Genomic DNA, 23254 nt, shown 5'->3' on the forward strand with positions numbered 1-23254 from the left:
TAAATACTGCCAAATACAGCTTGCTTAAAAAAGCTTATAAAACTTCAACCAGAAATATCACACAGAGCAGTGAGAAATTCAGTATCTGATTCCTTTGAAACAAATGGGATAATATGGTACAAGAACAGGACTAGGGAAGTATGGATTCTTACAAGTACTGTTTACATGTGGTAAAGAGATAACTCTACCTAATTAGCAATCTCTATGTCAGCTGAATAGAGTTGACTATGTTTTGAAGACACAGCCTGGTTTAGGGAATGGTGTGCCCTCACCAGTGGCCTTTGAAAGTGGGCATTCACTATGTCTTTTTTTATTGTCCTTGAGCAGGTTTTCCTCTAGTGAAATTCACTGTAGGCTTGTAGATGACAACTCCTCCTACCCTTCCAAGGTTTAGTGGGAAAAGTAAATGTCAGAGGCATACATACCCTGGAGCAGGACTGTTCCCATGTGTGTTCTCTATAGCAAAATCACACAGACTTGGGGTACTAATCAATACATTTAAGATCTTAAACAACCAAGTAAATAAATGAAACAAACTACCCTTAAAAATTCACTGAGCTCTAAACCAGGCCCTGTGGCTGAACATTCTAAAAGCACACAGCAGTATAAATACCACACTCTTTACAGTCAAACTCCCCTCATCTCCACAGGGAACAGAGCTGAGTCAATATAGCAAAATCATTCTATTCCACCCAACTCAAGGATCTCAAAAAATGAGGCTTAGGTCTCTTAAGAGAGACAGAAAGAGACAAGCAGGAGGGAGGGAAGGACACTGAGGGGACTTGAGGCAAGCCAGCAGCAAAAGAAGTCACAACAGAACGCACACAAAGAAAGCCTCCGTCTGTTCCAAGATAAAACATGCAACATCCTCTATTTTTATTAACATCTGCATCCACCTACCCCTTCTTTAAATGAGTCACGTAGGCACTCTGCAGAGCTGCTTCCAGGAAGTAGGAAAGTTCAAACTCTGGATAAGTCACGTTACTGCCCTTGATACTCCTTGAATGTGTGTTTAAGGTCTGTGACAGAAGAAAAGAAATATCTGGGATTACAGACAACTATTTGAACTAGCTTCTTTCTCACGAGACAGAGAAAGCTCCAACAATAAAACGTTAGCTTCTGCCATCAGATTTCTCCTCAGACTACTTGAAAATCTACTTGCATTCGCTACTCAAAAACGATTTCAAAGTGAACTTTAATACAAATTACACAATGACTTCCACAAAATATTCTGCACGCAGTATGAGTTTTGAAATAACATCCCTTATTACTTTCCAACCATTAGTAAAGTAAGTATAAAGCTACATACTAATACCAAAGGCTTCAGTAGTGCTACTCATAGAATCACAGAATGGTAGGGGCTGGAAGGCACCTCTGGAGGTCACCTAGTCCAATCTCCTACTAAGATAGGTTCACCTAGAGCAGGTTGCACAGGAACATGTCCAGCCAGGTTTTGAGTATCTCCAGACGAGATTCCACCACCTCTCTGAGCACCCTCAACCACACAGATCCTGCATCTTGCACAGAAATATTAATGCCATGTTTGAGTAGGTATGTCTATCTTAACATAACAAATATTTATGTTAAGAGTTAGTACGCTATCAGGAGTCCAGATCAGAGAATCTTGGCCTTTTCTCTGTTTCTCCTTTTAAACCTTTCTTGCTTTTTCTTCCTTACTGGTAAGAAACAGCTTTCATTGCTGAAAATTGCCCTGTGTGGACTCCCCAAAACAAAGAAGGTGAAGAATGGTGAAGGCCTATGGACTTGTAGTAAATCTATAAGGAATCCTACATCCTTGCCTTGGTGTCTGGAAGATCAAGGAATTATTAGGACCTGGACAATAATATTATGACCTGGGACCAGTGCTGTTTAATATTTCATTGATGATAAAGACAATGAGATCATGTACACTCTCAGCAAGTTTGCAGATGACACAAAGCTGAGTGGTGCAGTTGTCACATCAGAAGGATGGGATGTCATCCAGAGGGACTTGGACAAGCTGGAGAATTGGGCCTGTGAGAACCTCATGAGGCTAAGTGCAAGGTCCTACACCTGGGTCAGGGCAACCTGTCGTTTCAATATGGGATGGGGAACAGCACGATTGAGAGCTGCCCTGCAGAGAAGGACTGCGGGGTGCTGATTTATGAGAAGCTTGACATGACCTGGCAGTGTGTGCTCGCAGCCCAGAAGGCCAACCGTGTCCTTGGCTGCATCAAAAGAAGCATGGCCAATAGGTCGAGGGAGGCACTTAAGCTCCTCTATTCCTCTCTTGTGAGACCTCATCTGCAGTATTGTGCCAGCTCTGGAATCCTCAACGTAAGAAGGATACAGAGCTGTGGAGATGGGTGCAGAGGAGAGCTACAAGGATGATCAGAGGGCTGGAGCACCTTCCATATGAGGGCAGGCTGAGAGAGTTGGGGTTGTTCAGCCTGGAGGAGATGTCACAGCAACCTTACAGTACCTGAAAGGGGCCTACAAGAAAGCTGGAGAGTGACTATTCATAAAGGCTTGTGGTGACAGGACGAGGGGGAATGGGTGTAAACTGGAGAAGGGCAGATTTAGACTAGACGTTAGGGAGAATTTCTTCACCATGACAGTGGTGAGACACTGGATCAGGTTGCCAAGGGAAGTTGTGGATGCCCCATCCCTGGAAGGTCAGGGTGGATGGAGCCTTGGGCAACCCGATGTAGTGTGATGTCCCTGCCCATGGCAAGGGGATTGGAACTGGATGATCTTTAAGGTCCCTTCCAACCCTAACTATTCTATGATTCTATGAGATGGACAGAGACCAGATAAACTGCTGGTTTGCAACTGCTTATACTAACAACACCTCACTTGTTCCAACTTGTTCTCACATTCCTCATTGCCTATGATTACTTGGCATTTCTCCACCATTTTTGCAGTCAAAACCCTGGAAATTCCACCCAGGCCACCTGGTAACACCCTGTGCACATTCCTTCTTACCTTTTCAAGCTCCTGCAAGTAAACCTGGGCAATGACACACGCTGTCTCAAAACAAGCCATGACTTCCTCCTCCCTTTCACACAGTCGAGCACGTGAGGCAATTGAGTTGGTTGAGCGCTCCAGTGACAGACCTGCAAAATGCCAACAACTTCTTTAACTGGAGCCCACCAACACTAGTATGGACACGTTATTACTTTATTTACCAGCTGACAGGGAAGTTTTTCCACAGATGAGTTTTCCCCCTTGTTTCAGTGACTTTCAGGGAAAGACCTCCAGGAAAATGCAATTCGTACACATGCAAGGCATTTTTGTCATGCTCCTCTAACACACAGTGCCACTGCATACTTCTATAGTGCCTAACAAACACTTTATGAAGAAAGGACATACAATCCCTCTGGTAGTGATTATCAAGCAGAGAAATTAAGGCCTACATTTCTTACAAGACGGCTATAGATTCTGGGTGCTTCAGTGCAAGTGCTCTTTCAGAAACACCGTGGCATAGGATTTGAGCATTTCTAAGCATCCACTATTCAAAGTGAAGCTTTCACTAAGCAGCAGCTTTGAGAAGAAAAAAAAACCAGGAAATAATACCAAAACAAAATCAGAAAATCTGAGGCCTCTCTTGGAAAATCTGAGCACAAGCACATGGATACAGAGCTCTCGGCAAGGCACAGGAGAGCCTTAACCACAAGATCATCCTTTTTTCCAAAGAGATGGGAAAAAAACCCCAAACAACAAACCCCCTACCAGTTATGCACTACTAAAACCCCTTCTTGTATCATCATCCAACCCCACTTACAAGAACTGCATTAATTGAACACCCCCAGCTATTCTTCCTACATGAAAATCTTTTATCAGATCATTGTCTGGCATCACACTTTGACACCCTTTATATCTCTAAATCAATTTGGAGAGGTTACACATGCATGTACTGATTTTAATCCCGTCCACGCGGGCTTTTATGCCACACTAGATCTCTATAATACGCCACTGCTTGGAAACTCAGGTCTTCTGCAACAAACAAATGCACTGATGGCCAGTATCCCAACACACGTCATAAAAAGTTTAGCACATGCTACCCTATAACTTTTATATAAAACAAAACTCCCTATACCAATGGAAAATATGGAAGATGTAACACAAAATCCTAGTGTTCCTGACAGCTCCACAAAGGTGACAAAAGCAGGGAAGAGTTCGGCTGTCTGGACAGCCTCTCCTCTCCAAGGAAGCAATTTTAACTGCTGCAGCATACAGCAAAGGATTCTGCTCCACATAAGAAGACGCCATGTGCACAAAAAGCCACGCTTTCCTGGACCCCTGCAATCCTGGGAAGCACAGCACCTCAGCACAGCTCATTTCAGAAGTCTAATAACAAATCACTGTGAGGTGGCAGAAGACAGCTAGATTTCCCCATGATGAACAATGCAGTACAAGCAATTATGCTGGAAGAGCCTAAGGTTCTTAGGCAGCATTAGCTTTGTTTACTTCTCAAGTTCAATGTTTCTCTTCCATCTCCTTGGTTACTCTGTTAGGAGTTTCCTTATTTCATGTCTTACATTTGAGCCAGACACAAGCAGTTGGTTCAGTGGGTTGAGAAGATGCCCCACTGTAAGCTTGGAAGGTGGGGTCCTTCCATCCTCTCCCAAGTCAGAAGTGCACGGCATGTTCCCCCAAGGCCCTGTATCTTGGAGGAACATGTTAATACCTTTCACTTTTGAAAATCCTGACCAGAGCAGAGCAAGGGGAATGGATCTACCAGAAACAGACAGCAAGTAGGGAACAGGGATGATGATCACTTTGCTGCTTTTAACTACGGCCCATTCTGTGCTGTCTTTCTACCGACATACACCCTGTACAGCATCCAATATACAACAGATTTTGTCTTCTAGTCCCTCTATGAGGTCTCTGTCTTTATATCATGGGTTGTTTTCCTATTATTTCAAAGCTTCTATTTCCTAACCGTGTTGCTATATAACGAAGGGGAAAAGAGGATGTTAACTCTCTACACAGAAAAAGAAATCATCCAGTGCTTAAGCTAGAACAAACAGCCTATAAATATTCTTCTTTGGTCTGTCTCTATTTTATCTACCTCTGAATTTCTAGTGATTCCTCTTAAATGAAAATAAATTTTAAGCAGTGTTACATTTTAGAGCCACCATCCCCTTAACTACAAAGCTGGGCTGAGGGCACCAAAAGAAATCCAGTACAATCCGCTGACATTCATACACATGCAGCATTTAAACCAAATTCCAAGAGCCAGCACAGCGCAGTCTGCATGGGGGTGGTTCTCGTGGGAGATGTCACACAGAGAGAACAGGCTGATAAAAAAATCATTTGCATACATGCTACAGTCCACTGCAAGGAACTACAATCTCTAAGCTATGGCATGGGGGAGGAAAGCAAGCAGCCTTTGCCAGCATCAAGTACTGACAACAAATGTACCCGTCCATGCAGTCATGGGGCTGATCAGAGACAGGGGAATGAATATCTCCAAAGATGCTTCTTGCCACAGAAAGCACAGAACAAAATACAGGGTATTAAAACAGACAGTATGCTACAATGCACATATTTTTCTACTTGTGAAGGACAAGAAGGAAATATGACCCACATGATGTGACATTAGTTATGGTTCTTTCTGCTAATACCGTATGCACTGACCTGATGCCATCAGAGTACAAAATCTTCTACAGAATCCAAACAGGTCTACTCTTCCCTACCACAGAAATGCAATGAAAAGAAAAATTAGAACAAGCAGACTGCAAATCCAGTAGACAAAGTGAAGAACAGAATAACAACAACAGAAGTTCCTCCCTCTTGCAGCCATCAATTCAGTTCTCCCAGTGCAAAGCCGAACAATGACAAATTTGCTCAAGGTACAGCTGGACAAGACTGCTCACAAGCTCTCCAGGGCCGAGAGAACAAATTCCACTAACTCTTTTCCATCCTCCAGTTATCAGCAGAGGGAAACCTCTGCAGCAGAACATACATTTTAAATTCAACTCGGTTCCCAAAAAGTGTCAGAAAGCCACAAAAGCGCACGCTACTTCCATGCTGGATTTAGCAAGAAAAGCATAGCTCTTGCTAAGACAGAATTAGCTTCTGAGTAAAGCATAAAGCCATATGCTTTCTTGGCAGCTGGTAAAGGTAAAGGGACTTGGGTGTTTTTTACAACCAGTTACAGTGAGATAATACCAACTTATAAAACTTATCAATGCTGAGATTTTTCGCACATGAATTGGGTGCCCAAATTTAAATACATACATATATACCACACATACACAGAACGTCTTATATAGTGACAATACAGATTTCTAATAGAGTATGGCCCAAGCTCAAGATTTAGAGAGAAACATGCTTCCAGACGTTTCTTTTTTTAAAAAACAAACTCTTTCTACCCACTTCAGAGGCAGTAACTTTCTACGTATAGAAACACTGCTTTTCTTTCCTGCATACAGATAAGGCTCCAATTCATCTCCTCTAGCTCTACCAAAGATTCATCTCTAGCTTTTGATCACTCTGTAATCTTTGTCTCTCCTTCTCCCTTTCTGAAACTAATCCGCATTTATGTCAGAAAAAAACCAAACCCTTAAGTTTTATAAGAGGTGTCTCTGAACTAATTTCTTCATAGAGCTGATATACAAAGCTCTCATTCATGGAAACCTGAAAGGGGAGATTTTATGAAGTCTTATTTCACTATCATCTCACTCAGGCCTTGCCAAGGGAAGACAACAGATCATGTAGCTCCAACACTTTGAGGTGATTTTGTTACCAGAACTGGAACATACATGTGCACATGGGCATGTGGTACCAGATTCTCAGCAACATAAATGATACAAAAACTCATGCTGGAAGGGATCCCAAGAGAGCCATGGTCCAAATTTCAGGGCCAGCTCAGCAAATCACCCAGCCTGGTCATGAAAGCCTCAGCACAAAGATGGAAACTGCACAACTGCTAGAGAGAAGAAGCTAAGGGGGTTTTCTTCTTTCCATCCAGTTCATAAACTAGTTCACCAAATACCGGTATTCCTCCGAACAGGAGGAATATATAAATCCACTCATTTTCTTTTCATTTTCCTTTTTAAACAGACTTCTAGCCTCCTGTGTTTGTATGAATTGACACAAATAGGGAATGGCAGGTTCCTAGGTGCAAGAACTAAGGGTTAGCAGTAGCACACACTACTTTCACCAACAGGGTTAGCCTGCAGCCACTAAAACCCCGTAACTCATAAGCATCAGAGCTACCTGGCAATCTAAAGAAGGAATCAAAGAACCACAACAGCACATGGAGCATGAAGCCTACCTTTTGTGCTACACTCAAGTTCAACACAGCTATGGAAACTTGAAGTGAAAGACAGTTTAAGATGGGGCTTACAGCCCTGCCAACAGCATCAACCCCAGTCTGCAGAGCAAGGTTACAGCACGTATCCTCCTGTGCCACAGACAGGTCATCCTGGTCACAGAATCACAGAATCACAGAATAACCAGGTTGGAAGAGACCCACTGGATCACCGAGTCCAACCGTTAACCAACTGACCAACTGGTCAGAAGCCAGTGTGCTGCTAAGCTAAGCACATGCAAGAGTTTTGCTACAGGAAGATAAGAAATCTGTCTTGAAGTAAGCCAGGTGTTAATGCATTGCATGGCAACTGCTGCAAGGAAACTGGTGGTGTACACATTCTCATTGTGTGGCAAATGCCAGGTTACTTTGGGTAGCTGTTCCCAAGGGCAGGGCACACTTCATTTCTAGTACACAGCCTTCAGCCTAGTTCAAAAATGTGGCTCTCGAAAATCAATTAGCATTGAGAAAAGACTATTTTTAAGACTAGCTCTTCAAACGCATGCACACTGACTAATCAAAGTTTAGCACACTTGTCAAAGACAAAATTCAAAAGCACAACCAAACCATTTTAGAGATTGTGTTACGCCCAGACTGCTACACTGGCTAAGGTTTGAACTTAAGAGCACAGCCCTCAATCAACCTATTACATTACAGTGTCTTTGAAAGCAAAATAGCCTGGACCTCAACCAGCAAAGCAGAAGTCAGGATTATGCTGACAAAGGCAAGACCCAGCACTATGCATTATTTCTGCCACAATTCACAGCAGATGAAATAATTCACATTGTGAGTCTTAATGTTATCCAAGGGGGGCTAAAAGAATAACAAAGAATATATTTTGTGCCTTGCTTATCTTCTAGGGTAGAAGAATAGCAAAGAGTATATTCTGTGCCTTGTTAGTCATCTAGGGTTTTTTTGTAACATCTGATTAGGACACCCTGACATCTCCAGATATCTTTTATAGGAGGCATTCTTGAGAATGTGATAAACTTAGTAGTCCATGAACTCACAGCTGAGAACCTGTGTCTCCTCAAGGAATGGAGTGTCAGATAGGATGAATCTGTAATGGTTTAGAGAGATTATGTGTCTTCCAGAGGAATGCATTTTTGTTATTTGCTATACTGTCTTCTCTGTATTAAATTCAGACATTTTGCTGTGGCAGGAAGAATAAGTGTTTCCCCAACAGTATGCGGTTTTTCATCTTTTGATCTCAACTAAGAAACCTCAAGAAAGGATTCTAAAAAAATTTCATCAAAGTTCACAATAATTTTTAAGTACTGAATTGAGTATCACTGGACTTTAAGCATTGCTGTTCAGATCTGATCAGACCATCATTGCTTTTACCTCATAACGTGGCTGATGAAGAGCTCATTCTAGGAGTACTGTCAGCTTTGCCATTTTCTTATCCTTCACCTGTGCTTGTGTTATAGTATTACCTGCAATCCACAGTTTCTTCGATGAAATCTTTAAGCTACTTGTTTATTTCATGAGGACTAGTTTATTTAAAATTACGTAATATAATACATAAATCCACTTAACCTGGCACATGTGAACTGCAATACACTGAATGTGAACGAAGAAGTAAGGGTGCCTCTAGGAGGCTCTCCACACCATGGAACACCCACACTTCTGCAAGACACTTCATGGGCTGTAAATGGCATGGGACTCTCTGACATTCAGACTGAGTGAGGGCACAACTGCCAAGCTTAAATGTAATATATTTTTTTTTAAAAGAAAAATAAATATAAATAGAAGCTCAAATATTTTTCTTCTGCAACCTTGGGGCACACACGCCCCACTTTCGGGACCACTGTTACAACATAATTAATGGTCATCGCACAAGCAGCCATCTCCATCCCACGACATATTCGATAGCAATTAAGGAGTTACCTCCTCTGAAGCGATGCTATGGGGCACAGCAAACATGGGGAGGGACAGCAGTCTTGTACAGCCCCACATCTGAAAGGCTTTGCCAACACCATCCAGGTCCATAAAAGTTTCACAGCATGCTGCAAGAACTATATCTTTTTCCTGGTCTAAATACAACAGGTAGAAGAGAACAAATAAGAGATGAACAAATGAAGAGAACAAAGGCAGAGAGATGACACTAATCACCAAGTACTCGGATTTATTCCACTTGAGCTCATCTGCACCACTGCCAGGCACCACCAACAGTGAAAAAGTTATCTTCTAGCTGCTGTCACCATCACTGAACCAGCCCACCCCACCTTCATGTGCACTGGGAGCAGGAAGGAGAAGAGATGAGGACAATCCGAATTTTACTATGCTGATTTGCATCAAGCACTCAAGTCAATTCTACCTAAATTTTTTTTTAAAACAGTCACAGCCTATGAGGGCTTGCTCCTCCATAACTTAAAAGAGGGTCAAAGACATCCGGAGCTTACTCCAAGGTAAATCAGCACATGGAAATCTTCCCACAGCCACTGGACATACATTACACAACACAGCCCCAGCATGGGGACAGCATCACAGCCAGCTAAAAGCTACCTCTAGCTTAAGCCATCTGCAAGTACATTTGTATTTGTTTTCTCCCAGGGAAAGAAAGAAGGTAGCATGTTGTCTCATATTACCACACAATATTGTGGGTTCCTCCTTCTGTTTTCACAGAAAAACATGTAGAACTATTCTTGTATCTCCTGATGTTGCTGATCCCACAACTTTAGAGAACTAAATCATAGTGCAGGAAGTAAAGAAGGTTTGGTGCATGTGCGCAACCAGCACCTGCAACTGTGGAGAAGGGAATGGAAACGTTACGATCACTGAAACCAAATCACATTAACAGAAGGAACAAGAAGTTATTTTCTTTTCCCACTTCCCAAGATTCAGTCAGCTGCAGGCCACTAAATGCAAATAACTATCGAGGTCACTGTCACAACATAAGAGCAACTCCAAACTCTTAAATTCCTACTCTGAAAATCCAAATAAGACATACTAATCGTAGGCCCTTTTATCAAGGCATCAGCATCTAAAGTTGGGCTTTTGCCTATAAGACAGCCACTCTGATGCCAAGACAAATAAACAGCATGCTTCCTGTCTAGCTTGCAGAACAGTGAACACTAATACTTTGAAGTGTATACCAGGTACTAGTACAAAGTCTGTCTCTCTCTGATGTGATTTAACATTTAAAAGATGCAGTTTTTGTCAAGCAAAAGTGAAAACAAGTTCTGCTAACAAAATGCCCTAGCCTCTGTTACTTGGTTTTTAATGTCATATTGTGTCATACATCCTTGTGGCTGGGACTCAATTTCCCTAATGGTCAGGTAAGAAAATCAGTTTTGTTATTTAGGCACTGTTGAAATGAACCCATCTCCCCACAGATCTCAATGCTCAGAGATATGAGTCTCACTCATTTTTAGTCATTGGAGGAGGTTTCCAACATAAAGGAATTTGTGTCCTGCCCCTGGACGAAAACCATTAAAAAAAATTAAAAAGAAAATAGCAGCCCATTTTTTCTTCCACTGCAGTTCTACTTAGTCACAGCAGCAGCTGAAAGCACTGGCAAAATAGCCTCAACGAGTAGCTACCTGTAGAATAAACAGTAGTTAAGGAAAAGGAGGAGACTGCTGCAAGCCAGTATATCACCTCAAAAGCAACATCTACGTTAACACAGCTCCATACTGCCAAGTGTCAGCCACCCTCATGAAGCCCACTACCAACAGATTTGTATGAAAAAAGTGCAAGAAAAGCTTTAGATAACTTTTCCCACAGCTTTCACCCAAACTGATCCTTTTCTCATAAACTTTGTGCCACATATAATCCTGGTTCATGACAAACAACAAACTTTCCCAAAGACTACAAGGAACACTGGTGTTGTCTTTAGGAAAGTCTTAGCTACACTCCTGAACGCCACAAGAAATTCAAGCCAGCATTGTTGCTTCCCAGGTGAGCAGGTTCCAGAGGGTAATGAATTGAAGCCCCAGCAAGGTTAGCAGACTTTAAAGTAACAACTCTCCTGGACTAAATAGGACGATTAGCATAGAGAAGATTTAGACTCTCAAGTAAAAGCATACATATGTAAGCATGCCATGATGTCAACAGTGCCTAAACAACATAACTGACACTGAAACTTACAGGGAGAGGTAAAGAGAGAATTCAGGCCCTTAGCATTTTTGCTGCCCCTTTCAACCTATTGCCCATTTAGTAAATTGACCCCTGCCAGTCAGTACAAACAATGCAAGCAGTATGAGAATCGAGCTTTTCAGTGGCGGAGGGAGGGAGGTGTGGGTGAGTGCTGACGGTGGGGAGGAAGAGCTGAGATCCCTCTTTTTTTACCACTAGCAGATCCAAATATCTTCCTTGCAGTCATGTGGCTACTGAACAACAATACAGAAATAGATCATCTTTATCTTGACATATGCAACTACAACATGCTTTTATTTTCCCCCATCAGTGCCTAGAGAGGACAAAGAAAATTAGTTATTTCAACACAGGAAAAAATGGTATCAATTTTCCACTAATCTTTTTTCTACATTTGTTTCAGGTGACAAGACCAGGTATGTCCTTGCAGAGCAAGATCCATGCACACTACCTCCTTATAGGTATTATAGCAAAGTTTTTCTTAGAGAACTTCAGGAACTCATAAAATTCAACCCATGGAAAAGATTCCAGGCGCAAGAGTATGCATAACCACAGGGAGGTTTATTTGGCATCCAAGAAACAGAATAGTATTCCAAATGCTTATCTGGAAAAAGCAGAATGCACCCTGTGAAATGTTATGACCTCTGCAATGAGGAGCAGATTCAGAGAGCACACACATATCGTGTTAGCAGGTTTGTAAAATGTAACCTGAATTAAAAATGCTTCCTGTAAAAAGAAGTTATAAGTGTAAATTCACTTTTAAATGAAGATTATGAAAAAAACTACAACCCTGCAAAGCCACCTAATATTTCCAAACTCAGTGTAACTGTACTTCAAATTCATCGAACTACTGGCACTCAAAATCATTCCACACAGTCTGTATTCCAGTATGCTCAATAGTTTCGGTATTGCCATCTCATTCATCAAACACTAAATGGACAAAAAGCTCATCCCAGAGAAGCCAACCAGAAATTCCATTTTCATAAGGACTCTATTTAAAAGTAAGGCTGGTTAAGTTAAAGTATAACAGACGATAAGCCATTAATGTTGTTTAAATGGAATATATCCTTGCACTATGGGACTGGTGGCATTTAGTATTATTTAAAAAAAAAAAAAAAAAAAAGAACTACAGAAGTTACTTGCTTAGGATCCGGAACAGAAGTGTGATGAAGTACTGAAATGAGTCTTCAAAACAGAATCATAGAATGCTTTAGGTTGGAAGGGACTTCAAAGATCATCTAGTTCCAACCCCACTGGCATGGGCAGGGACACCTCCAACTAGATCAGGCTGACCAAGGCCCCATCCAACCTGGCCTTGAACAACTTCACGAATGGGGCAGCCACAGCTTCCCCAGGCAACCTGTGCCAGTGTCTCATCTTGAAGACCTTCTTCTTATTGTCTAGCCTAAATCTTCCCCCTTCCAATTTAAAGCCACCCCCCCTTGTCCCACCACTACATGACCTTGTAAAAAGTCCCTCCCCAGCTTTCCTTTGCCCCCTTCAGGTATTGCAATGACGCTATAAGATCTCAGAGCCTTCTCTTCTCCAGGCTGAACAACCCCAACTCTCTCAGCCTGTACTCATAGGGAAGGTGCTCCAGCCCTCAGATCATCTTTGTAGCCCTCCTCTGGACCTGCTCCAGCAGTTCCATATTGAGGAATCCAGAACTCTACACAAATACTCCGGGTGCGGTTTCACAAGTCGGGAGTAGACGGGGAGAATCACCTCCCTCAACCTGCTGGCCACGCTTCTTTTGATGCAGCCCAGGATAGGGTTGGCCTTCTGGGCTGTGAGCACTCATTGCCAGCTCACATAGAGCTTCTCATCAGCCAGCACCCCCAAGTCCTCCTCTGCAGGGCAGCTCTCAATCACGTCATCCCCCATCGTGTACTGAAAACGGGGATTGCCCCGACCCAGGTGCAGGACCTTGCACTTGGCCTTCTTGAACCTCATGAGGTTCTCACAGGCCCACTTCTCCAGGTCCCTCTAGATATCATCCCATCCTTCCGGCATGGCAACTATACCACTCAGCTTAATGTTGTCTGCAAACTTGCTGAGGGTGCACTCAATCTCAATGTCTGTATCATTGATGAAGGTCTTAAACAGCACTGGTCCCAGTACAGATCCCTGAGGGACACCACTTGTCACAGATCTCCATCTGGACATTAAGTCTTTGACCACTGCACTCTGAATATAACCATCCAACCATTCCTTATCAACCAAACAGTCTACCCAACAAATCCATATCTCTCCAGACAGGCATGCTTTTCAAGGGAGTACAAAACCCAAGAAAAACACTTATGTTTCTTTGTCCCTTTCACGTCTCTCGATTAATTTAGTTCAACTATTAGCTTCACAAAGTTGATGAACCAACAAAGCTATGACTAAATAAAACCAAACAGGGGAGCTTATTTTTCCCATTTTAATCTATAAAGTTAAAAAATGCACACAAAACATTTAGTAGTTTTAACACTTATCAGAAATCCTGAGTTCAAACACTGTCTGTAGCAAGTGAAATTCATTTGTTTAACTGAAAACATTTTCTTAATCAAATACTTTATACTTAAAGCGTATAAACAAATGGTTGATATATCATCTGATTAGCTAGTGAGCAATTTTCATACCAGACTTACGTTTACTTATTACAAACATATACATATGTTACATATTTATATGTTATATATAAACATTCTATTACTTATGTATTAAAAACTTGGTTTTAATAGTTTGCAAACCAATAAAATAAGAAATTAAGTGGCATGTTAAGGCAGTTTAAAATAAGTATTCAAATTCCAAGGCTTCGGTTGGTCAATTTCAAATCATGACCAAAACCAAGCAGCTGAGTAAAAGATCAGTTTTCTCTGTTTATCATCTCTATGTTATATCACCATTTTCATTTCAGGATACAATCATAACCTCCAACTCATCACTTCCAGTATACAAACCCAAGACAAAGATTTCAAATGGGGAGAAAGCAGAACAATATACTTCCAAGCAATACTGACCCCCTTATCATTCAAGTTTTAAAGATACAACCATAAGAAAGTGGTGAAGAGGTGATGAATCACCCCAGAACTACCAACTTCTGACTGCGCAGAGAGCTCAGACTGGATCTGCACAAATTAAATCCATCCTGAGCTGAAAATGGCCAATAGCAACATAAAAATTACTGCAGGATGGATTGGGAGAAAAGGAGAAAAAGAGGCAGAGGGCCTTTTAAAGTCTTAACTCAGAAGAAAAACAGCTATTTGCAATTCTTTGTCATCACCGCATAGATTTAGGCAGCTAGCTATCCCCAGGATACACACCGCCAGGTGAACGAAGTCCAATGCCTGGCCTGATAGCTGTCTGGTGGACACAGAGAGCTCCTCCGCGTGGGACTGACTCACCTTGCGGCAGCTCTGATGCCACAAAATCTGACTGCAAGAACTGCAGCAAGCCAAAGGTGCTCTCAGTCCTAACAAAGACAGGACGCAGATGCCACATCAGCCCTGCTTGAGCCTTCATCACTCAGGGCAGCAACAGTTTCCTTCAGTTAACAGGGCCTTCTGGTGCTCTGATGCAGCACAGCAAGAAAGGTCGTGCAAAAAACATGGCAACAACATAGGAGTCTTTCTAAGAAACAAACTTGCAATATAGGTGGGCTGAAGCACTGGCTAGAGCTATGCTTCACTTTGTAAAGGGTTAGGATGTGACTCCCCCCTTACTGTTTGGAAGATTCATCCAGTGTAAGCAGAGATCTCTGCAGGCTTTCAGGAGCAAGCACAGTTGGAAAGAAACTAAAGGGGTCTAACAGTTAGACACGTTGTTATGAAGTCTTTTTTCCTTCTTGTTTTGAATGGACAATGCCAGGTAACAGCCACAACACATCCCAATTGTATTAGAAGCAAAATGAGAGCAAGTTTGCTTACTCAATGTTTTAGGCAACCTACAGAACTGCTTGCATCAGAGATTACCTGTAGCATACTGTGAACTTAGCAGAGCTTTTAAGAAGGAATTAACTTCATGGTGGATGGGGAGGAAGTAAACAAGTACAGAACCACCACCTGTTAACTAATCATAAAAGGTTAAAATTAGTCATCATGAAAAATGAAACTGTTGTCAGAGCTCTGTTGAACAGTGCTCACAGAACTCTCCTCACAACGCAGGGATTTAGAAACAGGACAAGTTGAAGCAGTCAACTGAGAAACAGGAAGAGTCTTGCCCTCTCTGCCATTTCTCCTGTTACTTGTCAACTGCTCAGGTTCCCACATTTATAAACATTTTCTGCCTAATACTCACCTTGGGTGGAAGCCTACTGAGCAAGTCAAGTAAAAAAAACCTCTTGCCTGTTCAGCTTCTGCAGTTCTATCATAAGCGCACATATCCATATTGCTTCTAACGATAATATTAACCTTCTACACGCTATGGACTTCCAGAGGAAGACCCCAGAGATTTAGCTCAACGTCCAACCTTCCATCTTGCAGAGCTCAAAAGGCGCTCTTGAAAAAAAAAGTAAACTAGGTTCTGCTAGTTCACAATTCATTTCCACCACAGGCTTAGCCTATGCAGTTCCTCTCACTGTGTCCCATATTTTTTTATTACATTTTTGTTTGTTTCCAACAGTAAAAGGATAAGCATGAGTGCCTTTCATTTGACTTTTCTTTCTCCCATGACTTTTCCAGCACAATCTGAGTGTTCGAGTACCTGCACTGCCATTCCACCTACAGAGAACCCAGCAGTACTAGCTACACAAAACCAAGGTGGTCGCAGATTCATACTAAGAAGTGATACAAAGTTCTGGTGTTTAACCAGAAGGATGAGCAAGGATAGTCTATTAAAACATCTGCTTTCTCCCATTACTGAAAATCTGAATAAAAGATTAAGTGGGAAACCTAAGTTGTGCTCTGAAACAGACAGGACTGTGGCTTTTCTGGATTGCTGCATGCAAGATCCCTGCAAATACTTTACTACCAGCGATGTTGAAGACGGCTTTTAAAGAAGGTTTTAGCTTGCACAAGCCAACAGTAGTGCTATCAAAGGTAATAATATGGTACGGATCAACAGAATTTCTGAAGAACCACCAAATGAAAAAGAGGAATAAGAAAAATCTTTAGCATAAGATAGAAATCAATTTTAAGTAATTCAACTCTGTGCTGTTATTTGCCCTGCTGAGGTAGCCTGGACAGATGTGTTCTGAAATGAAAATTCAAATCCACAGTGCTATTGCCATAGATACCTGTACAAATTTCTAACATTTAAGAGCTTATTTCTCCAAGCATGAAAGGTTGAGTAGATGGCATGGTGGAACGGTGACCCTAGCAGTGAGTACCTCCTCCAAACTCAGCCAGATAAAATTCACTCTGCTGGACTTCTCTCCGTCAGAAACTCTGGTAGAATACTGAATGACTTATTATACCCTTTATACCTTCACTACTATGAAAATCACCACCATGGAGGATAAAAACTGTGGAACAGTAATAGTACAGAGGTTGCTCTGCAATGGCAGGGGCTCCTTACAATTTACCCAAACAGAGGCAACACAGTACCTACATTCCGTGTTAAACCACATGTTAAAAGTAATTATGGCTGGATCCTCTGGGGCAAACAACTCCACCCCCAATATCTTCATACGCAAGCGAGGTAGTCAATACCATAGAAGAGGTCTTACAGGAACAGTGTTAGTCCATCAGCGTTCATGCACACCCTGTTATTCCATCTACACCTCACCAATTAGGTCTTATCCAGTTCCCAGTGAGGATAGTGCACCTAACTCCAAAGCGCACCAATAGTTGCTGTCAAATACGCTGTTATGAATGCACTGGTGGTTACTCACTCCTCTGAGCCGTGCAAGCATTAGTGTGACTTACAAGTAAATTAGTCCAGCTCCACAAAAGCTCAATAATGAAGCAGATTCAATCAGTGTCACAGAAAACAAAATCAAAGCAAGCAAAGCAGCACAAACAGGTTTTCAAAAAAGCAGAATGACTGTGTGAGATCATGAAACACCCAAATTATTATCAGTTAAACAGTGTTTTGGGTTGATTTGGTTTCACTCTTTTACATACCAGTTGAAGGTATCTGATCATCAGAGTTCTCATTCACCTAATTAGCTGGTGGACATGCTGAAAAGAGTAGAAAGCAGTAGATAGGTAGCAGTACTTGAGCAACATTTATAAAGGAACTGAAAGCAAATGAAGGAGAAGATTACTAATCTTTTTCCCCCCCAGGTCAAAAACTGACCAGGGTTTTTCTTTCCCCCACTTGAAAAGGAAATGCAATTTCACCACCCATAGAGGCAGTTTTTATTAGGAGCTCTCAAACAGTGCAATGCCTGTAGATTTACACAGCAGAAGAGAGATTCCTGTTTGTACACGAAGTCTGAAACTGTGTGACATGCATTGCAAAAATATACTACCTACTTTGAAAGCACATATTCTGTTAGTCCAGAGTTTAAAACTTGGAAACATCATACTTGCTTAATTCACAGAAATTTACAAGTAGATGAACTCTTTTGAAGAGAAAGTACAGGCCCCAGTTCAGCTGAGTGCTTGATTTAGATTTTCACAAAAATGGATTTACAAGCTCAAGTGTGTCACTGACTTACAGCCAACAGTAACCACAAGATTTCCAATTTCAAGCTTTTCTTTATGAGCCAGCCAAGCTTAAAAACCATGGACTAAGACTCCATAATGCATTTAAGTTTAAACTACACAGACCATACACAGTAGGATTTTCTAAAGCACACAATGCTGCCCTAACTCTGCTCTGATCAAATCACTTGAAGAAAGAACTTCAACTTCAACCAAAACACAGCATACTTCAAATATGCACACATGGTCTGTTACCTTTAATAACAAAGGCTTCAGTTACCAAACGCAGCATATACAGAGGTTCATCTTTTGTTGAGAGGTCATCAATTCCTGCTCGTGCATACATGCTGATGGCATCTCTGTAGGATCCCTCCACATAATGAAGCTTTCCTAAGATCAGCATAGCTTCTGTCATATACTTTGGCTGAAACAAACGAAGGAGAGGAAAAGGGTGATCACATTGTAAAGTATTAGACAGCAAGAATGAGGTACTGTAGAACAGCACTTCAGAGAAGTTGGGGAGTCACCATTCCTGAAGGTGTTCAAAAAACACGCAGATGTGGCACTTCAGGACATGGTCTAGTAGGCATGTAGGTATTGTGTTGATGATTGGACTTGATGATCTTAGAGATCTTTTCCAATCTTAATGATTCTATGAACAAATTAAGCAGATTCATAACGCCTTCCTCTCAATATTGGTAGCTCCACAGGTCAGAGTAAGAAGCGATTAAGTGTCTAAAAGTCCTTAGGGCTTCACTCATGAAAGCATAAGGCAGCAAAGGTCAGGCAACTACTTCGGAGCTCAGTTTGGAAATACACAGCTTAAAAGTCACCTCTTTGGTTTCAGCTGACCTACTCTATCAATTCACCAGCCACAGACAGCACATAAAAGCCTGGCATTGTCAGAACTACCTTCCAAAACATGAAGAAAACCCCCTGCTTTTAAACTAGGCAGAAAGCACCAGTTTTTAGTCAACTCATCTCTGTACATTTAAAGAGCAAGAAAGATCCTAAATTCCCTTAGGTTATCAAAGAATTTTCAGGCAGCAGTAGAAAAACAGAAGGCATGACTGCTATTTTTAAGATTTGTTTGGTTTGTAAAGGGTTGAAAAGATGCTTAAAAATCTGTGTAACAAAAAAATCTCAGTAAAATACAACCGTTCATACTCTGCTATGCATGAACATGTTCCTAAGCCTTCATACTCCTTTTTAATACATGCAGTTAGTGCAGGGTCAATGCTGCATGAGCTGCCACTGACAAAGAAATAGAAATGGCAATTGATGCAACCGAAATTGACACCAAGACCTGGGACAATTCAGTGCTGCTGCCTGTTACTGGGGCTAAAGTATAAAGAAAGAGGGTTGGATGGACCCCTTCCTTCTCCCTTCCTTTTTACTTTTTAAATACGCTGACTTTCAAGAAGTTAAGAACAAGGAGCTCCCCCCGCGTAGCTGCTGCACACTCACTCCATGGAAAGTAACATGATAAAAGTCTAACATACACTGCCAAGCTGACTAGCCTATAAGTTTCCGGACCAAAAGTAATACAAGCCTAGAGCAGACTATTGTAATTCACCATCTTTTAAAGCCAGCTATGCCACTGTGAGTCCAAAACCACTAACTCAGCAGCAGGCATCTAGGCCAAGTCTTAAAACACTCCTAAAGCTCTGCAGTGGAGCTGACAAGCTACCGACCATGCACTCGGCATACAAAATCAAGTACAAGCACAACTTTGCATAACCTCTCTGGCAGAGACCAAAAGCAAGGCAAGGCTGTAATCTTGGACCCACACCACAACCTTAAGTATCTGACAGCAGCTTGGGGCACACTTTACCTCTGTTCTGGAGGTGACCAAGCGTACACAACTCCCTTGGACCAGAAGCAGCAGTAGGTCACTCGGCTGTGCTGGCCTGACACCACCATTATGTGGCCAAGCCTTACCACCCCACAGAATTCCTAAGTATTTATCCTGCTTCCTTCTATTAAAAAAACCAAACAGGATATATACTAGTAGCACACAATTTCTTTGCATGTGAAAAGCAAGTCACACAACGAAAGACACTGCAAAGGGGTACTGAACCACCAGTTCATTGGTAACACCTACAATACAGCACTGTACAAACAGGGACATGAACAGGCAACACCAACACCTTGTGTCAAACCAACAGAGACATGAAAGAAGCATAGAGTTGGCAGGAATTACGACAGAGCCCACTTACTCGTAGTTTTCCTCTGCTTAAGATATTAGTCAGATATTGTTTAGCTTCACTGAGTTTTGGCTCATTCTTCTCTGTCAGTGGAACGGAGTCCTTCAGTTTGGCAAAGTTCTCCTTCAAACATTCTTCCAGCAGAGCCTCTGCAAGCAGCATACTCCCGTAGTCCTCTGAAAGCATATACCAACCAACAAGAAAGATCGCTTAGAGCCATGCTGCTGACAAACAGCATTACAAAAATAAAACCTTTGAGACACACAAACAGTAACTCGAACAGGGCGTAAGGAAGAACTAGCACAGAAAAAGTTCCATTAACATTAACTGGAAACGGTATGTTTCCTATGAAAAAAAGAAATTATATTTCCTTTTAACTGGAAGGTTTTCCCTACTGAATTCTCCAGTTTTGACAGCACAGTTCATTCTTACATTGTTTCTAACATAACAGTTAAGAATTATCATCACTAAACTCGCTTTGAAAAGCATAACACCCATCTTTGCAAATATTTAAGTGCATGTTTTAGATTTACAAGTGTACAAGCAAATGCAGGCTTCAGATTACAGATAAGCTACAAATTTCACTGCAGAACAGTAACCACATCATCAGAAACTTAAGATTTTCCTTAAAGTTCAAAGGAAAAAAAACACCCAAAACTACAGAAATCTGACACATTCTACGCATTCATTACTAAAGCCTTGATGCAGTGACATAACTAACACCCCACTAAATTCCTTCCCCATTAAAGTCCATTCCTGTTCACAGTTCCATGAAAAGAAATTCAAGCACAGGTATTGGCACTGGATACAGCATGAAGCATCATGCAATGCTGCAATTGTTAAAAAAAAAGTTTTATCTGCCAGTGTATTTGGAGTTCTTGTATGGTGGGTCCAGTTCTGTAGTTCATTTATTCACGTAAGTAGTACCTCAATCAGCTGACTAATGGGTCAAACAGGGTAAGAAAATCTTTGTAAACCAAAGAGCCAAGCCCTTCATTTCATGTATACTTCACATTTCAAAGAATGTGAATGATTTTAGAATGCAGAAAACAATAGTGTATCTACTTCTATATTTTCAGTCCATGGGACAGCTTATCCCCACTTACTACCTATACATTACATAAAGCATTAATAAGCAAATGGGATGGGGCTGGTTTTCAATTTTTTTGTTGTCGTGGCTCCATATCAAATTATTGCCATACCTCTTCCTGCTCAGCTGCAGGTCTACAACTAACTTGTACGAACAAAGTATTTGCTCAAAAAAAGGAAAGTGTAAATGCTCAAGTGCATTCCCCCCTGCAGTCTCAAGTGTAAATACTTCTACATAACACTGAAGGTCTTTTGGGGAGTCATTAATCTCCTCACCAAATTTAAGGAATTACATTAGATCATATAAAATTAAGAAATAAATATACAAAATCTCTCAAAGCAAATACTACTATTAAAAAAAATCCCATCCACACACACTATTATTTCTATAAATACAAAACTGTAGCTCGCCCGTTGCTGGAAGAAAAGCTCTGTAGCAATAACAAAGCATTACCCTTTCATAACCAGTAAGTTATGATGACATAGCAGCAAATTAACAAGTAATGTTTTTACAGCAATCACACTGTTGTTAAGCCTCTTAATTACAAGGGAACAAACAAATACAAACTCTTCAACTATTAATGCCCCTAAACTGCATGACGACCTCTGCACCTGAGCGGAGCTGCTGAAACATGACTAAAGTTCAAAGGTTGGCCATGTGGTTTCCAACACAGGGATCAATCTGCCTTACGTATACACTTGGAAAGCCCACTAAATAAATACCTGTTAAGCTACCAACATCTCCTCCCACCATGCTTTCCCACCGTGAAGCCTATTGCGCTCCAGCAAGCTTCAATTAACTCTAGGGCCACATCCTAGGAACTTTCTTCTGAAGAAGTGGGTTTATTCACATAAACAGCTCCTCTAACAGGTAGAACCTCCTGAATCTGTGCAGCGGCCAGGATCAGGTGTTCTTCACAACTTACTGCTTCTAACTGCAGACACAGATTTTTATGTTTCTAAGTTAGGCTGCCTCACTTCTTAAAAGCCATTTCATTTAAAAAGAAGCAAAGTAGCGTGTTGTAACAGGGAATAAAGATAAGAATACATTTGCTGCTTATGAAACCTGCCCTGCATGTGGAAGGAGAGTTGGATGAGCCTTTAAATAAAGCAGTCCCCTTCAGAAACGGAAAGGGATAAAAAGAGGGGATGCGGCACAGTGTGGGGAGGGGGCAGGAGGGAAACAGCATCACACATATCTACAAGTTGAAAAGAAGCATTTCCAAGCACAGAAGGTTCGGAGCTTGTTAAATTAAAGGGCAGACACCGAATGCAGCAGCTTCCCCCTCTGTGTCCTGGCGCTGATCGAAGCGAGGGCAGCATTCCCCCCTATCCTATTCCTCTCCGAAGACAGCATCCCACACCGAGGGCTGCATTCCTCCATTCCCTCCGAGAGGAGCATCCCCCCATTCCCCCCCGAGGGCTGCTCACACCCCCCTCGAGGGCTGCATCCCCCCATTCCCCCCGAGGGGAGCATCCCTCCGTTTTCCCCCTAGAAAGCTGCATCCCCCCATTCTCCCCGAAGGGCGCATCCCCCCCTTCTCCCGCGGGGCGCAGCGCCCTCCCCTCGCCGCCCGACGGGCTCGAAGCCTCCGACCCGGAGAGGAAGCGCAGCGTTACCCTCCCAAACGCCGCCTCCCGGGCTCCCCGCGCGGGACCGGGGCGCCTCCAGGGGCCGCCGGGCTGCCCCCGCGGCTCCCCGTCCCCCCGGTGCCGCCGCCGCTCACCCGCGTCCTGCGCGTCCCTCGCCTTGCGCGGCGGCGGCAGCAGCTGCTGCGCCAGGAGCCGGAGCTGCGGCCAGAGCCCCTCGGCTCGGCAGCGCTCTAGCTCGCCTTCCAGCTTCACGTGCGAGTGCGAGCCCTTGGACGCCATCTTCGGCGGCGGCTCCGCCCCGCGGGGGAAGCGCCCGGGCCGCCGCTCCAGGGGTAGCGCCTCTCGCCAGCCGGGGGTCGGGGGCAGGCAGCCTGGAGGTGCTAGGAAAGTTACAC

At 42.5% G+C, this 23254-nt stretch overlaps 1 protein-coding gene across 3 annotated transcripts in view; it reads right to left on the reverse strand.

Moving 5' to 3' along the window:
• The window catches only part of TTC7A (tetratricopeptide repeat domain 7A), a 178223-nt gene extending 155074 nt beyond the window's left edge, over window positions 1-23149 (reverse strand). For 2 of the 3 annotated variants that reach the window (XM_069852629.1, XM_069852628.1), the window contains exons 1-5: window positions 22994-23149; window positions 20190-20353; window positions 18226-18394; window positions 2965-3095; window positions 901-1019 (exon numbers count right to left, since the gene is read on the reverse strand). In XM_069852629.1, coding sequence (XP_069708730.1) covers window positions 901-1019; window positions 2965-3095; window positions 18226-18394; window positions 20190-20353; window positions 22994-23138 — 728 coding nt within the window. In that variant the 5' untranslated portion in view covers window positions 23139-23149. Of the gene's footprint in view, window positions 1-900; window positions 1020-2964; window positions 3096-5622; window positions 5678-17445; window positions 17503-18225; window positions 18395-20189; window positions 20354-22993 lie in introns of those variants that run through there. The other variant, XM_069852630.1, reaches the window with a different exon arrangement.
• Window positions 23150-23254: the final 105 nt, after the last annotated feature.

Source organism: Phaenicophaeus curvirostris, chromosome 2 (genome assembly GCF_032191515.1).
Source record: "Phaenicophaeus curvirostris isolate KB17595 chromosome 2, BPBGC_Pcur_1.0, whole genome shotgun sequence".
NCBI lineage: Eukaryota > Metazoa > Chordata > Aves > Cuculiformes > Cuculidae > Phaenicophaeus > Phaenicophaeus curvirostris.